At 41.2% G+C, this 17,554-nt stretch overlaps 2 protein-coding genes across 4 annotated transcripts in view; one reads left to right on the top strand and one right to left on the bottom strand.

The window, feature by feature from the left end:
- GPRC5B (G protein-coupled receptor class C group 5 member B) overlaps positions 1 to 4,070 on the top strand; it is a 14,878-nt gene extending 10,808 nt beyond the window's left edge. For 2 of the 3 annotated variants that reach the window (XM_025206985.1, XM_025206984.1), the window contains exons 3-4: positions 692 to 804; positions 2,256 to 4,070. In XM_025206985.1, coding sequence (XP_025062770.1) covers positions 692 to 804; positions 2,256 to 2,300 — 158 coding nt within the window. In that variant the 3' untranslated portion in view covers positions 2,301 to 4,070. The remainder of the gene's footprint in view (positions 1 to 691; positions 805 to 2,255) is intronic. The other variant, XM_006026093.3, reaches the window with a different exon arrangement.
- Positions 4,071 to 6,132: 2,062 nt separating this feature from the next.
- IQCK (IQ motif containing K) overlaps positions 6,133 to 17,554 on the bottom strand; it is a 98,662-nt gene continuing 87,240 nt past the window's right edge. The window contains exon 9 of the mRNA XM_025206995.1: positions 6,133 to 7,443. Within this exon, the coding sequence (XP_025062780.1) occupies positions 7,340 to 7,443 (104 nt within the window). The 3' untranslated portion in view covers positions 6,133 to 7,339. The remainder of the gene's footprint in view (positions 7,444 to 17,554) is intronic.

Raw genomic sequence — 17,554 nt, 5'->3', positions numbered from 1 at the left:
AGGCGCCGGCAGTGGTGCCCTCCTCTGCTGCTGACCCCTCCTCTCCTCCTCCTGCCCACTCTTATTGCCACTGCTGTTTCCAGCCACTGCTGGAAGGTGATTAATTATTGATGGCAGCTGCCTGGCTCCCACTGGAGGCAGAGGGGTGAAAGGAAGCCACCTGGCTCCCAAGGGAGGGAGGCTGGCAGCCCATGGAGACGGGAGTGGGGAGCGAGGGAGGGGGATGACCTCCCTCCACTCCACCATCCCCCATCCTCTTCAAGGGGTGCCTGGCTGGCTCAGCAGCAACTAGGGGGACCACAAGGGCTCCCTGGGGAAAGGGGTGGCACTGTGTGTGTGCATGGCATCCCCCTGACCACGATGCCATGGCCAGTCACCCCACCCCTAAGGCCAGTTCTGTCTGGCCCCAAGTACTTTCTCTCTGCTTCATACCAAGCCTTACCAGTTCTACTTAAAACAGAGTCTAAGATCTACCCGGAGTGTAAGAATAAAACGGTACAAAGGCAGTATAAAGATTTGGGGTTAAATTATGACCATTACAGTCAGAGCCAACCATCCCATTGACTTCACTGGGATTAGGATTCCACCTGAGGGCACCACTACTGTTTAAAAAGACAGTAGACAAAATTGTATATGGGAGAAGTAGCAGCAATTTTTTTCATCAGAATCATCTTTCTCCTTTTAAACACAGCTTTAAGAACAGCAGGATTTCGCAATGGCAGTCTGGGCAGCCGACCGAGCGCTCCCTTTAGAAGCAATGTTTATCAGCCAACTGAGATGGCAGTTGTGCTGAACGGTGGGACTGTAAGTATCAAAATGTGATGATTTTAAAAGTCTGGGGTACACCCTGGGGAATATGCAACCACTGCTTATTGAATGAACAACTGAGTTTAGACTGCTTGCTCACATGGGGGGAGAAAAATAAATGCTATCTCTAGCAGCAAGTATGCATGCAATGCTTCCATTCCCCTCCAAAATTATATAATTACAGGATAATGTGGATCTCTCTGCTTGGGCATTCAGTTTGAGTGAACCGAGTTTTCTGGTGATGCCCCATGTCCAATGGTCACTTTGGATTAAATTTACATTAAAATTGCTAATCTAACTACCAAGTGATATGTAATTTGTATCCTGACTTCTGCAACACTGTGTAAATTATACAACAGGCTGGTATAGTATATTGGCCTGTGGGTCAAAATACCCTTGATAAGAATCTGTTGCAGATAGTGTGGATGTCAGACATTTTCACTTTCCTCGTATAACATATATATTTTAGTATACTGAACACCGCTATAGAGGTGTGCTACCAGAGGATATATACATATCATAATATTAATGTGCATTAATTTTCCTCTCTGAAATAATAGTTTGGCATGCCCGTATTTGATAGGCAAAGTATTATTCTGCATCCTGGTCATTGCAAGAATGGCTTAGATATCTGATGCCAAACAGCCAATTTCACTCCCATTGTGTCTATAATTTGCACTTAAGGAATTGCATAGAAATCTCTCCCATTGGAAAAGAAAGGAGAAATCTCATTTCCACATTTTCATGCATAACTACATGCTTCTTAAAGCTACTCATGAGCCAGTTTACACTCACATAAGTTGGCTTTTCATTGTTTTAAACCATGAGCTGATTCCATAACTCAACATTAAAACACAAAGGATTTGAGCTGACTCTAGGTCTCTGTTTCTTTCAGTAGAGGCTTGATTTCTTAAAGGGAACCGTTATTAGATACCAGTATTTTCCTTCCATTGATAATATAGTGGGGGAATAAATCAACTTTGAATGACAATAAAGTTTGTGTTTTGCTTTCAGAATGACTTACAACAGCCATAATGCATATCATCCTTTTGGGTGCCTGGATTCATCTGCCCCCGTATTCCTTTATACCAGAATAAGCAGCTCAGGGAATTGGCAGCTTAAAAATTAAAAATTAGAGAGGGGTGAGCACTGGCAGCTTAAAAATTAAAAATTAGAGAGGGGGGAGAAAAAAGCTTGTTCCAGGCCAAAAATACATACAGTAGTTAAAGGTTATTACCGTAGACAATAAAGTAAGAGGACTAATACATAGACAATCTTACCTTTTCCTTGTGGTGAGATGCACATAGTACCCAGATTGAAGATAAACATCACTGTACTGTTTTACCTAGAAATAAAGGTGTGACTGCTATCCTTGCAAATGTAGCATGTTAACATTGATTTCTGAAATCTAGAGCTCTTAGTTATGGGTTTATTATCCTTATTTCCAGATACCAACTGCTCCGCCAAGTTACACTGGAAGACACCTCTGGTGAAAGCTATGGGTTCTAGAGAATAAGAGTCATTGTTACAGATTTTGTTCCCTGGCAGTGTTTTTTTCTGAGGGAGGAATCAAAAATGCCAGAACAAAGCAACAAAAGATCCAGGAGCTGAAATCCTAGAGGGGATTTTATGTAAATGTGAACACTATTGAACTGAAGCTAATCATAAAAATACAACTCTGCAAAATTCAAGCTGACTCTAATTTGAAGTAGAACTAGGCACACTTTAAAACTGAAGAGGGGATACTGCATTCAGAAATGTAAGATATAGTCTCTCTGTAACTAGTGTGCAAGGCAAGCCTGATTTTTATTGCTTGCCAGTTGCTTGCAAAAAAAAACCCTCCTCTCTTTCCTAAACTTAATCCATATTGCCACAAGAGATTGCCACTACAGCGTGAAAACATACAGGCTTTCTTTCTACTTTGTTGATTTTTTTTCTTCATTTCAAATGTCTCATGAAAAACTTTCTTGTTTGCTCTGTTATCCATTTCTGATGTAAATGTCCTTGTGAATGTCATGTAGAGTTGAGCATTGCTGGTCTGTGGCAACAAAGTGACCACCACTCTCAACAATGATATGCTTTTATTCTTTAAAAGGATCATGAATCAAATTTGGTGCTGGACAGATGGAAGGGCTGTGGCATGTTTTGTGCAACTGTGTAAAGCCCCTGAATGGTAGAGAAGGAAGGTAGCGGTCCAAGGTAGAGTTAGATCTTCTCAGTCATATGGAATCGGAAATTGATGGTCAAGATACCCTGTTGTTGCAGTCTCACCCCAGAGTACAGGCAAAGAACCACATGTTCTCAGACTCTTATTTTTGTACAAATGTACATGTGGGGCCACTGTATGAAACAATGCAGAGACCTGCTTCTGCAGAGACTTAGCTGAGGAGAGAATAAGGCTTGGGTTTGCCAAGGAGTCCCAAGAGATGAAAGAGTAAATGAAACCACCTGTACGACAGAGATCTTATGGGCTGATCCTTAAGATGTTGAGCAAAGCACCTCAGTAGCAGCTGAAGGATACAGCTCTCCTTCCAGGAGGTACTTGGTAGCTTCAGGGATCAGACCTTCTATTTCTAGAGGTGGGCCTGGTCTTGCAATCCCTACTCATGTGAGTAGCCCCACGGACTGCAATTTTTAGCGCACTTCAGTGTGTAGGTAGCAGCATCTCCATGCGGGAGGTCATGGTGTTTTTATTTTTATTATTTTATTTGGGGAGCTTATATAAGGCAGACTCTATCAAAGGGTTAGAAGTTATCTAACCAGGTTCTCATTGCCCATTTTTCGTGCCATGGCCTTCATTACTTTTAAGCAAATCATTCCTTTATTATTTAGCATTTAATACATATCAAACATTGAAAGCATCATTGAATTCACTGTTTGGCCAATATTACTCTTAGTTTTCCTAGATAATAAAAGCAAACTCTTTTTACAGGAGGGTATATGAAAGTGTATAAGGATGAAATTTTGCATATGCTGTAATAAAAATATATATTTTCAAATAAAAAGTATAAATGTAGAAAGGAAACTGAACACCTGAATAGCTTTACAGGAAAAAGCTCCTTGCTATATACTGCAAAAGATAAGCTGTTTATTTTTTTAATAAAAAAGTCTTCCTAGTTTGTCATGTACCTCCAGTTCTAATATAAGAGAATATAATCCTGTAGACTTGTATTCAAATGAGTAGGTCCATTGACATCAGTAAGTCTACCTACAAGTGCAAGGGCTGCAGGATCAGGACCTTAGTGCTGCACACAAATATACCAATATGTATGTGCATGTATCTATATATATTTATATATATATATATATGCATACACGCACATGCACGCACACATAGATATACACACACAGTCACCATTCTTGCCATGATCATCTTATAGGGGTTTATTCCTAAAAGCCTTCTCTCTGAGGAGCTATATTTTTCTGTCATGCATGATTAAAGGAGCATGTTAGCTCCATGTCAGATGTTCCCCGCTGGAGCCAAAGGAAGCATGTGCTTGTTTGAATTTAAACAACAAAGATTGTTTCCCCCACACCCCTGCATGTTGTCCAGCAATTTAGCCATGCAGTTCCTCTTAAAACAAAGCCTTGATCAAATAAAATGATATTAGTGATCCTGATTATTAAACCAGAGACTGAATCACTGGGAGCCATATAAACACTACTAATAATGGCTTGCCAACAAAAGTTTCATTAAAAAACCTGGTTAAAATATAGGCAGACAAGGTTCTTTGGGTGAATCTGATACCTTTTATATTAGATAAAAGATATCAGATTCACCCAAAGAACCTTGTCTGCCTATGTCCTTAGACCAACACAGCTACAACCTACACCCCTGGTTAAAATATATAATTTTGTATTATCAAAATGTGTAAGATGACCGTGGCACATATGGTAGGACAGGTTTCTTTTAATAGATTTATCAGTGCTACAACTGAGAATTATGAATTAAATACAACACATATTTTACAGACTTTGGGCAAATTCTTTACAAGATACAGAGATCCTAGAAATGTTAATGTACTTTATGTTACCTAGATGTGTAAAGATTGACAAATTAAGGTCCCAGATCTACTCCTAACAAAGTCAATAGGAGTTGGAAGTCCCTAAGCAAAGCCAGGGCCAGATCCTGTAAATCTTAACTCACACGGCTACTCTTAAAGGGTAATCATGTAAATGAGTACAATTCACATCAGTGAGGATTTGCAGAACTGGACCTGCAATTTGTGGTGGTGGAGGTGTGGTAATAGATTAGAGGATGGGATGTATTTTCCAGCTTCACATAACTAGTAATAAATGACTTATGTTTGTCAATTGGTAGTCTGTGGTGTAATATGCCCCAAATAATGTGTGATTGAGAAAAAAAGGCACCTTTGTGTTAACTTATATTTTTATTAATGTAAACATATTGTTTATGTTTGCCTTTTTTGAAAGTTAGCTAGAATGTAGAGCATCTGTGATCAAAATACTAAATAATTGTAAGCACAAGACTTTCAGATTTCAGTATAATGAGCTTTTATAGTGTAAAAAGCTACTATGTTGTCCCTTTAAAAATAATAATGGTTATTTCCTTCTCACATATTATCTGTATAGGAAAATGAAATCCTAAAACATTTTAAAACTTTGTTATAAATAAAAAACTTTCTATAATAAGTGGCTTTGTTCAATGGCAAGAGAAGAGTATAGAGCAGAGGTTGGGAACCTGTGGGCCAGACTGACCCAATTTGGGTCGGAGGTAGACAGGTGGACACTATGATCCACCTCCCACCATCACTCTTCCCTGCAGTAGCACAGGGAGAGCTATTGCTGCCAAATCAAATGGCTCCACAGGCCATAGGCTGCCGGCCCCTGTTATAGAGCCATACATTAAGGGTCCAATCCTGATTAATGGGAGTCAAGGGTGCACAGCACCTCCTAGATGTAGAGCATCTTGCAGGATGGAACCCTAAATACGTACCCTTGTTTCTACACACAAGGTACACTAACTATTATAGAACTAGCTATTTCTGTATTTAGTATTGCACAGGCATCTTGATTGGCTGTTTGAGCTTGATGCCTTGGGTTTAACTAAAGGCTGTGTAAAGGGGAGCATTGTAGCTTTTATTATAAAACAACTGGACTATTCTACCAGCTTACAGGATTACAAAGCAGGTGCTTTTTATTAACTGATGAGAGCAAAGGCTCATTTTTGATAGATAATATATATATATTTATTAAATGTATTAATGTGTGTTTTATAACGTACCCTTTTTTCCGCTGACTGTTGCAGACTGGTATCGTATTAAGTACATCTTTAAAAGGATTTTCAAGACAATCAACATGTACCATAATGACTGTACATAAGTATACAAAATTAAAAAGGTTGTAAAGCATGGGCAAATGTTTTATTTTCAAAATGCTGTTCTTAACAAAAATAAAAGCTTTACTATTTACTTACAAGGTTTGTGGCCTTTTGGTGCAACAGTTGACCTTAACCTTTACATACCCTCTAACCTATTAACAGGGAAGAGATGGTTATTCTGTAGATCACCTGCTGTACTTGCACCATTGAGTGAAATGGTATAAATACTAGTTTGGACTATGGATTTGCCTCCATTACAGAGCCACCACTGCTATAGCTGTGCCAGTGGTGCACATCTGCATGACTCTGGCCATGTCAGAGGCTTTGCTGACATAGCTGCCTTTGGTGGCGGGTATGATCTTTCTACACTCCTGGTTGACATATGCTGCAAAGCTTTGTAGTGTAGACCAAACCATTTACCAGTTTTTATCAGGCCTAATCTTGCTTTCCTTTAAGTCAGTGAGACTTTTGTCAGACTTAAGAGATAGCTTTAGCAGGCCCACTAATAATTTTATGAAATTCATCTCTGTGCAAAAACTCAATTATGACAGTGCTCCACGGGACCTACATAGTGAGATAAATTGAGATATGCATACTCAGGGCCTGGTTTCCCATTTTCTTACACCTTCCTTAATTACTTATACTCATGCAAAATGGGTGCACGATGCCATCATTTTGACCTCCTGGCATTTTGCGGTTGCTTTGTATGGGTGATGACACAAAGGACTTCAGCTGTTTTCCATAAGCACAGCTGTGAGTACGTGCTGTTTCTTTCTGTAAGGGCAGATCTTAAACTGGCATAAACTATCAAAGCACTGAAGGCAGTGGTGCAATTCTAATTTATACCAGCTGAAGAGTTGCCCCATTGTTATCATCTGCCTTAGACCTTGTATGGGCATAATCACCATTTATTGCAGTTGGAGTTTTCTGTCCATCAGATTAACTTCTGCCTGAGTCCTCAGGATTGGACATGAAGCGTTTGGCCAAGCTCAGCCCTTTATAAATGGGCCTAATTCCACTGATTTTAATAGAGTTGTGTTCCTTTACAGCAGGGCTGAATTTTACCCAGGCAATGATGAATTACTGCAGAACCAGGTCCTTGTGCAATCTATTTTTGATGTACATCATCTCACATATTAAACTAACTGTAACCCTTGGAGAAATTCTAGATCAAATAAACCTATTAGGAATTCAATCCATGATCTGTGTGTTTTGTGGTGTTGAGGAAAGAGCTAAAATTGAAATTCCTGAATGATTTGGTGTAGGTTCTTCCAAGTCTTCTAATTTGCTTCCCACTGCAATCACATAAAAAACAACATTAAATGTTTAACTTGCAAAACACATGGAAACTGAAAAGCAAATAGTTAGCCGTCTGCTGTAAGCACATGGTCTGTATGGCAAACGGAGAAACCAAGTAATTAAAAAAAATGTACAGCCTCTTTTTTTATTAAACAAATTCAACCCTTCGATACCCACACAACTCTGTGACAGCCAGGGGTATTGTGCATGACTATCAAGGGCAGAATTTGTCTCCAACTAAGGAGACTTCAGGATTGTTCACTGGGGATGCAAATAAAGTGGAAAGCAATTATTTCTGAGTTTCTTGACTTCAGATAACTTCTAAGTAAAAGCTAATGACAGATGCAAGCTATACTATTCACCATTTTTTCTTATTTTAATCAGTAAGGACAACAACAAGGTCAATAAAGAATAGTTTCTTGTATGCCACAATGCAAAGAAGAATGCCATCCATGTGAATGAGAAGGACAGGCCAAATGAGAAAAAAAATTCAGTTAAACAAAGAGCACAGGGTTGCTTGCTGGAGTAAACAATCCTAAGCGAACAAAAGCTCCCACATAATAGTAAAAAAACAAAAAAAAAAAACCCACCCCCTAGAGAAAGCTGTTTTTCAAAGCTCTAAATTCACATGTTCTCTTTAAGGGCCAAATGTAATGTTTTCCTCTACTGATACAGGCAATCAGCTGAGTACCGTTCTGGCTACTGTTGCATATTGCCTTGTTCTTAAGACTTTAAAAATGGCTGTTTTACATAGATATTTAATTGGTTAGCTATTAAATATTAAATTGTTTAAATATGAAATGCGTTGTCTCCACTTCAGAGGGGACTTCATTCCAGCCCTCTGAGTCAAACAATAGTGTTGGGAAGCAGTTATGCAGGAAAGGAAATGTTATATTAAAGGTGAAATACTACTTTGTGATCGCTCAGCACAGATAGGGCTTAGATTGTATAAACTGCTCCTATTGCTGAAATGCATGCACACCTTCCATATATCATTCTGCAAGAAAACACACCAGAAAACAGCTTTGCAGAGGCTGGAGAACTGTGTTTGATAGCATTCGAAAAATAATTAATTTTAGGAAACCAAAGATGAGGTTGCAGGCTATGGTCTGAGCCCTACATCAGGCCAGGCAACACTGCTACAGGCCCAGTACATGGTAGGTATAAAACTGTTTTTGATAACAGATCACTAAGCTTAGTGGATGCTAAATAAGAAAAACAAAGAGACTTGTTTAAAAACGTATTTCAAGTGACTATGAATGTACTAGCTTTATATGTGGAACATTCACAAGTGGACATACACTTTATTTTATATTCCCATGATACAAAGAGATTACTTTTTATGAATTTTTGCTAAGAACCTTTAACTAATGCATGCAATTCCTCATTAAAATGAAGCAAATATTTCCATGGTGCCCAGCAACCATGATATTAGGAGTTTCAGCATTCTATCGCAGACATGTTATTTAAGCATGACATTTTCAAAGTGCATCATACTAAAATATGAAGCACAAGATGTCAGCCTGAAGTGGATTTCAAACAGCTACTTGAATAGCCTTAGACATTCGTTTACTTCCAACCTGGATAAATGGTTAGATTTCCCTGGGTTCCAGACATGCTGAAAGGATGTAGAAAAGGATCTCTCTGGTTAAATTTGCAGTCAAGAGACTTGATTTGGAAAAATATTTTTCAGGCAGTTAGTCTGCACAGTGCATGGCATTTAGTATTTTTTAAAACCTTGAGCTGGCTGCTTAGCCAGTATCAATCACCCTGGCTCCTTTTTCATTCAGTAAAGCTACAACAGTTTACAATAGCAAATAATTCAGCCCTGTGTTTTCAGACAGCAAGGATCTTTACAGGGACTAAATATTTAATGTGAACATCAACATGAACAACACATTTGTAATCACATAACTCATGAGCTGGAACCTGCTTCCCCTAAAGTCACTGCGTTGGCCTCAGTAGGCACATCTAACACATGCATTTGATCCGGGATCAGTTTAGTTGTGAGTTAACTACTCGCGAGTAAATGGTCTGGGAAGGTATCTATACATGCAGGGAAGCAGGAACAGATTTGCTGCTAATGGCAGCAAACTGCTCCCGCTTCTTGGGGCCCTGCAATGGGCCTCTGCCACCACCAGGGGGAGCGCTAGGCTCCCCCTGGGTGCAAGCCCAGGGGCTGGCAGGGAGCACCAGAACAGGAGACAGCTGTCTCCTGGTCAAGGCTGGGACATTACCCCCTGCTCCCAGGGGCTGCCTGCTGCTGGGGTGAGGACAGTGTCTCCCTGCCCTGGCAGCAGGGAGCTTGTGGCCCTGGCTCCCCAGTCAGAGGCAGGAGACTTAAAAAGAGCTGCTGGGGAGGGGTGGGGGTGAGGGGAGCATGGAGTTGGGTCAGGAACAGGGTGGGGAGCTTCCTCCCTGCTCAGCTCTACACCTGCGGAGCTGGTGCTGGGAGATAAGCATCTCCCAGCCCCCGCTCCCCGATTGCGATCTTGGAGCTCTGTGCTCCTGGGGCAGGGGGACATAGTTCCCAAGAGGGCTCCGGTGACAGAGCCTGCCCCAGAAGCAGGTATCTCCTGGGGGCAAGGAGAAATCTCCTGCCCCCTGATAGACGGCTGACCAAGAGCAGATTTGCTTCCAGGCAAGTCGTCTACATGAGCGCTACTGCACTGTTACTATCAAAAGTAAGTTTGTTACTTGCATTTGCAGGTAGCAAATTTACTAGTGATTAGTAAAGTTCACTGCATAGTAAGCCTGTGCATGTGTAGACACACATGCTTTCTTTACAGTAAAGTATGCGACTGTGCAGTTAAGTGTCTTGCGTAGATGCACCCAGTAGGAACTAAATCAGGTGCCTTTCTATTTTATGGTTTTCTTTTTTAAGTTTTCCTTTTAAATTACAATTCTGGCTCAGCTTTGCAACTCTACTTTGTGCCTCTACTCTCCTGGTCACTAGTTCTACAGTGGCTATAAAAACTGTGAACTGATATGACTCAACACCTGGGAAAGTGGAAAGGAAGAGAAAACTGAGCAAAAGTCCAACACATAACTAAGGAAAACATCCCTCACAAAAAAGGCGTGATTCGACACCCATTATTGTCAACAACAACACTCCCAGAAACTGCAGTGCAACAAAAGTTAGAGCATCATTAACTTGTTTAAGAAATGCTACTGAAATATTACAGTAGTATTACAGAGATGTCAACGGATCCTGATCATCTTGAAACATCAACGCTTGTGGTCCAGTGCCTGGCACAGTGATCTCTAACCCCATGGACTAAGACTTCAGAGTGCTGCCTCATACAATTAACTTTAATGATAATCTCAGTTTTCATTATCCACCTAAGTATCAAGCTGTCACAATAGTAGAAGGAAGACTGCAAATGGGACAGGAATATAATCTAGAGACTCAGATTCTAAAAAGCAAATAAAATCCAATTAAAATTGCTTCCATATTTAAAACAACCTCCTTCTTTTTTTAAGGCTTCATTCATTTTGTGAATATTTGCAGTTGATATATCAAGGCCTTGGCTGGGATTATCTAGTTGGGAATGGTCCTGCTTTGGGCAGGGGGTTGGTAAGGTCCCTTCCAACCCCAATTTTCTATGATTCTAAGGTTTACTTCTATTTTTCAGCAGTAAACATTCAATATTTCAAATTACAATTCATCAGACCTGTTTTACATAGGGAAAGCTTGTCTAACTTTATCCCAACTACATAGTTGGTCCAATAAAAGATCTCACCCTAAGAAATCCTTGCCCCTTGCATAATATCTGGACCATCACAGGTAAAACATCACTCCTGCACTACATTTAGCATTTTCAAAGAACTACTGAAAAACAGCACAGATTTGATAAACTCTGGTACAATAAGGCTGTAAGGAAATGAGGCTCCACTACAGAAAAGTTGTTTTGTATAACTTACTAGCAGGGAGTTAGTGCAAGATATATATATAGAAAGTAGTCTCACCCTAGCCTCCCAATGAAATGCCAAAGTAGCCTGAATGTGATATCAGAGCTCCCAACAATCTTACTGGAATGAGACTTAGCTTTTAAAGAGACAGTGGCTTTTTAATGTGCTTTATTATTTAGCCTCTTAGGCCTGTGATCGCCAGCTAAGTGATTCCTGGTAATACCTTTCACTTCAGGCCATCTACACCTGCCAATGGCAGGAAATTTATATACTGTAAAAAGCCATTAAATAAACTACAGGTTATGCTCACATACATGACTGTTACTCATTAATCCAACATGGGATTAGCATCTCTCTTCAGTGATTGTTTAGCTGCAGTAGCAGGACAATAAACCTTTGTGCTGACTCTTCCCTGAATCAGAGAGTTTGTAAAATATTGTCTTCCAAGCTACCGCCCATTTGCATTTTCACAGACCCGCATGTTGTAAATTAGCTTCTTTTCTACCAACTATTAGTTGGTCTAATCTTCCCAAAGAACCTTGCCACCTTGAACGTTAATGATTGCTTCAGCCAATCCAGTGTCTAGCACAGAGCCCTAGCATTCCCAGGACTGACATCCCAATGCTGCTGACAAGGGCAGAAGAGCGGAGCTGGTGCCTCATGGAGCTGGGTGCAGCGTCCAGAAGGGCAGAACTTCATTTAACTCCAGCTTCCACTTCGGTCCCAACTTGTCCCCCCTAATGAGACAAGCAACAAGGCGAACAAGCCAACAACCTCTCAGGCTGTTTACAAGCAACTAGGTTTCCTGAGGACATCCCGGGAATTCTGTTTCCTTCCTGTTCACCCACATTAGCTGGACTTGACTTGGGCCTTAAATTGCTTATATTCTCTAAAGGAATGACTTCTCCACCTGGGATCAGATTAGGAGTCCAGAAAGCTGACATGGGCAATGGGACTTGGAAGAAGAGCTGAAAAAAATCTCTGAGCAAATGAATTAGCTGGTGCCCATTTCTGACCTTTGTACTCCAAAGAAATAGTCAAACAGGAAAATGCAGACATTTGTCAGGTTTGCTTAAGAACAATTCTATAAACTATGCACCTGTCTCATTCTCACTTAGCTTTGGATGCACCTGTCCATTTGATCCACTGTGTTCCCCTAATTTTCTAATGAAAAAAGAAGTAACATTTTTTTTTCAGTGCAGACAGGATGGCATCTTTACAATTTAAGATTGACAAGGAGGGAAGCATCTGCATAACTGCTGAAAAAGAGCATGAGATGTGCAGTTGAAAGTGAGAGAAAGGGCTAACAAGAACCATGCATAATGAAGATGCCTAATCACAACCAGTTATCCCCTCACGCATAAGTCAGTGACCTAAGATTAGTGTGCTATATTGTATGGAAAGAGACCCAGAGCAAGAAAACCAATTGGTGCCTGGAAAGTTAAACATGTGATGGTGAAATCATGAACTGAGAGAAGCTGGATAAGAAAAAAAAAATCAGAAGAAAAAGGCAGCCAGAACACTTGAGACATGACACTGAGCAAAATGGGTAATTTATGTGTATGTAGCTGGAAAGAAAAAAAAAACAGAAGGAGAGGTCCAAAGGGAAGAATGCCAGTCAGCAAATAGAAGGAATGATGCAAAAGGCCTGATCCCCAAGGATGAGGATTTCTAGGACTAGAGATGGGGGAAGGGAGCCAAGTTGGGCAGAAAATGGGACTGTTTCTTTGCCAGGTGGGCTGAGGTGGTTGCACAGAAATTGCATTTCAGCCCCCACGGTCACCACCCTTCTGTTATTCCTGCCACACGGGAATCTTGCCAGGCCCTCTCCAATCACTCAATTTATACCCTAAGACCACAAGACAGATAACTAGGCACAAGGACAGGAGCATCCAAAAGTGTTTCCAGCTGTTTAGTAACCAAAGTCAAAGCGTATGGGCCCTACGTGAAACTAGTAGTATGTGTGTTGTGTAACAGACCAAACATTTCTGCTACTCTACAAATAATACTTTAAGGCTCTGCAATAGCTTATGGGTTTTTCCCTGCTTGTTTTTACCTTAAAATTAGTAGTAGCAAGCCCCTTTAAAAAAAGTTTAACTATCTTGATATGTTTCTAAATAACCACTAAACAGCATGAGCTTTTTCTCCCCTTGCAGGTCAACATTACAAAGGTTGCAGACTGACATGCAGCTTTGAGCAAGGACAGAGGAAAAGCAGAATTACTGTACTGACGAACTAGTGTGTGCACTCATTACTTGTACATTGCTTGGACTGTACAAGCACTGCTACTCGGGGGATCACATATTTAGCTGTTGCCTGAGGCTTCACACAACCAATCTAAACTATCACCTTCAATTCTTTCAGTCATTAGTAACGTGCCTTTTCAGAAACTGAATGTTACTGCAATGCTTTTAGCTTTCCAAAGATGTCTGAGCGAGGGGTGGGGACCAAAACAGCAGAATCCTCATCGGGAGTCTTATGACTTTTATCATTACATTCTCAGCTGTCGCTGCCAAGATTACACTTCCCAGACATCTCAAGCATTCTGAATTAGCTCGATGTAAACACCACGTACTGGGCCATCAGCACGACTTTGTTCTTGGGTTTTCCTTTAAAGAGAGACTTACTTGTGAAACTGAAATCTGGTAAATACTGCTTTCTTTTTAATTAGAAACAACTGTTTATATGAATCACGTTTTATAACAATTCTACGTACCAAGCTTTTGCTCTGGGAAAGATGTAGAAATCAGTTCACATAAACAATCACCTACTTGGTAATGTAGATTTTTTTTTTTAAATCAAGGATCAAATTATACAAGGTGCCCCAATAACAGCAAGTAGGATTTAGTCCTAACGCTGATAAACTTACTCTAGCTTGTCTGGTTTGTAAACAAAATCATTCAGGAAAATGAAACCATGCGCTCCCTCCCAGTTCCATCCCCCACATTGCACATCCTGACAGACAATTCAAAAGTATCATACCACAGGCCAAATATGGAGGGGCACCATTTACAAGAGTTTAGCATTTGGCTGGTGTTTCAAAAAAAAGTATGTTGTATTAAAAAGAAAATAAATCAGAAATACTTCCATCATCATAAAGCTTTCCTAAAACATAAAAGATTTTTAATCGGGGTGAGGCATAGAGGAAATGAAAACAAGCCCCAGAAAACTCTTAGGGATTATTTGTCAGAATATGATCAATAGTAGATCTGTTAAGAGATCCAGTAGCTATCTAGGTCATTTCTTATATTAATGCAAAATTGTTACTTACAGTAAATTTTTTAATGTTTTATCCAGTCAAGTCTAAAGTGTCCAAATTATACCCCCCTTGAACCACTTCCCTTGGCAAATTATTCTCTAGTCTAGCTACCCATTCTTGCAAATGCTTTTGCATGAAATTGTACCCATGTGAGTGATCTCACTGAGAGAGATCAGTCTATACACATGATTATGCTCACATGTTTACAATACTGGGCTCTGAGAAAAGTTGTCTGGAAGTTTCCCCTGCTATTCACCCCTAACCTTTTCCTTTCCTCATTTCAGCCTGTTTCATTCCACATGCATTGTACTCAACAACCCTTGCAATTCACATCCTTCAAATATGTCCCTTTACTTGTCAGTCTCATTAGACACATTAAGCTTTGCCAGTCTTTCAGGGGAAATGACACTATTTACAGCTACATAAAGAATGAGAACTTCCTTATTCCACGACCATATACAGATCCAAATCTGCCAATCTTTTTGCTGCTATGTTGCAATACAAATTCATGACATTTGTTACTCATCCTTATACTAGTAAACTATATCCTTATACAAGGTTAACCATTACAGAGGTTTTCTCGCACTATTGCTTTGCCATTGTTTTGAGACACCTCTTCCCCTCAAACCCCAGAACACACCCAAACTGCAAAACCTTTTATGTTGTCAAGGAAATACATTCATTGTGGGGTTTTTGGTGCCCAAGTTTCTAATCTCTCTACAATTCATTTGTTCTCGCTGATATTTGCAGTTTCTCCCACTATAATATGCTAGGCATTTCACTGTCATACTGATTATTATATTTTACACATAGTTGATGAGTGAAATAATATCAGGATCACCAGACGTTGTGATAGCACAGTAGATACCCTCTTAGGTGGACATGCTGCAGTTCACCATTCCCCTCTCAGTACAGAAGAGCAGTAACACATATGAAAGCAAATCCTTCCCATGATGGTAATACAGCTGCAGTCTCCAAAGGAGATATATAGCATGAACACTAATTGCACATTAAAGAAACATTCTGCCCTGTGTCTAGAAAGCAGAAAATCACCTACTGTGTAAGTTGTTTTGTTTCTGCTGTTGGTTTACCTACATTTGCCACATATGGAGAGTATTTGTCGCATAAAATTATCTTACATGGCAAATCTAGTTGACTAATCTGTTAGAACTGCTGGTTTCATATCTGCAGCTCATTCAGAAATATTCATAGCTGAGCTAAATATAAAGATGTTTTCTTCTAATGTTTTGCCTAAGAAAAATACTTTTTGGGGGGCAAACATTTTACAATAAGGAAGAAGAAAGAAATGAAATCAAGGAGGAAGAGGAAGAAAACCTGAAAATACAAAACATTGAGCCTTGCATAGGGAACCAGCTGTCTTTTCAATACAGAGCACAAAGATAACCATTGTAACAAACAGAGTGTCAACCTGCTGCATTGCATATGCAAGGGATGAACAAAGGTTTCAGACATTTCCAAAAATAAAAGCCACATGTCTTCAAAATCCTTTCATTGTACAACACATAGCTGCTCATTTCCTGTATGAGCAAATTAGTCTGCATCTTCCCAATTATTGCAGTCTTATAAGAGTTACAGAGTACTTGGCCCTTGCACATGGAAATAAATGAGGAGTATGCAAAAATCCTTCTCCCTTACATCAAATACAGTTCCTAAGTCTCAACCTCTTCCTCTGCATCAGCTGTGGTGTTCGAATTCAGACAAAGCATCTTGGCACCATCTCCAAGGAAAAACTGCCTGCACCCACCAGGCTTTGTGGAGCCTCTCCTGGGTGGCTCTCGAGCAGGAGCCCTGAGCCTGCCGTGCAGCCTGCTCCTACTGCCTGGCTGTTTGCTTGTCTTCTCCCTATGGAAAACCTCGACACTCACCTGCCACGCCTTTGGTATTGAGTTCAGGGGTGGAGTCCTCCTTGATGAAGGGAGGACACGCTGGGAGGTGTCGCCAGTGGATGCTCCAGGGACTCCACCTCCCCTACACCCTGCAATGTGCCACCCTGTTGGGACAGTCGAACGTTGGTCAGTCTGATCCTTTCTTGTGTGCCGCAGTCCCTGGCATCCCTGATATCACACTCTTGAACTTGGAGGCCCAGCGCCATGATGAATTGGTCACCTGCCTCTTTCCCATTGGCCATGGTCTGCAGCTTGTCTGCCATGGATCTGGTGTCAGTTCAATTCCCCCACCCCGGTGAGGCTTCCTGGGTACAGGGTCAACCCTGATGGTGGAGCCCCCTACGATGTTGGGAGTCTCTGAGGGTCCCCAGGGTGCTCAGCCCCTGACGTTCATCCTCTGGCCTTTTCCCCTGTTTGCAGGGCCTCAAAAAGAACAACAACAACAAAAATTGAACACCGCCTGGGGCCTCCTCCCTACTCAAGCGTCCTGCATCAGAAGGCGCTGATCGTCCCTTGGCATGATCCTGGGTCCCAGCTCATTCCTTGGGCCCAGTGCTGGGTACTCCTCTGATGAGATGTGGACCCCCTGCTGAGTCCTCTCCTGGGCTCTCCCTTCGGGACCAGGAGGGTTCCTGGCTGGCCCGAGGGGGGGATGTGCAGCCTTCTCTCTGCTGCGTTCTCCCTGCCTTTTCCCCACCACCGGCTTTTAACACAGCCGGGCGGTGTCTGCTGATGACATCATCCTTCCATTCCAGTTCCAGCCATATAGAAAAGAGGCTGATGACCTGTGCGGAAGGATTGTTCCCCTGTGGCTTGCCTTGGCTCGTTGCCTCTGAAAAAGGTAAGTTCGCCCCACTCCTGGAGCTGTTGTTCTGGGGTTGCAGTGGGCTATCCCCACTGTGACCCTGACCATGGGAGAGGGGTTTCCGCCCCTCTCTTTTCATTCCCCTGGGGCACTACCATTTAAAAACTACAACATGGTCTTCAAACCAAATCTGAGGGCCTGCATGAGAGAGCATCATTTCCTTT

Source organism: Alligator sinensis, unplaced genomic scaffold, assembly GCF_000455745.1.
Source record: "Alligator sinensis unplaced genomic scaffold, ASM45574v1 scaffold330_1, whole genome shotgun sequence".
Lineage (NCBI taxonomy): Eukaryota > Metazoa > Chordata > Crocodylia > Alligatoridae > Alligator > Alligator sinensis.
This window is presented reverse-complemented; position numbering and strand designations above follow the sequence as displayed.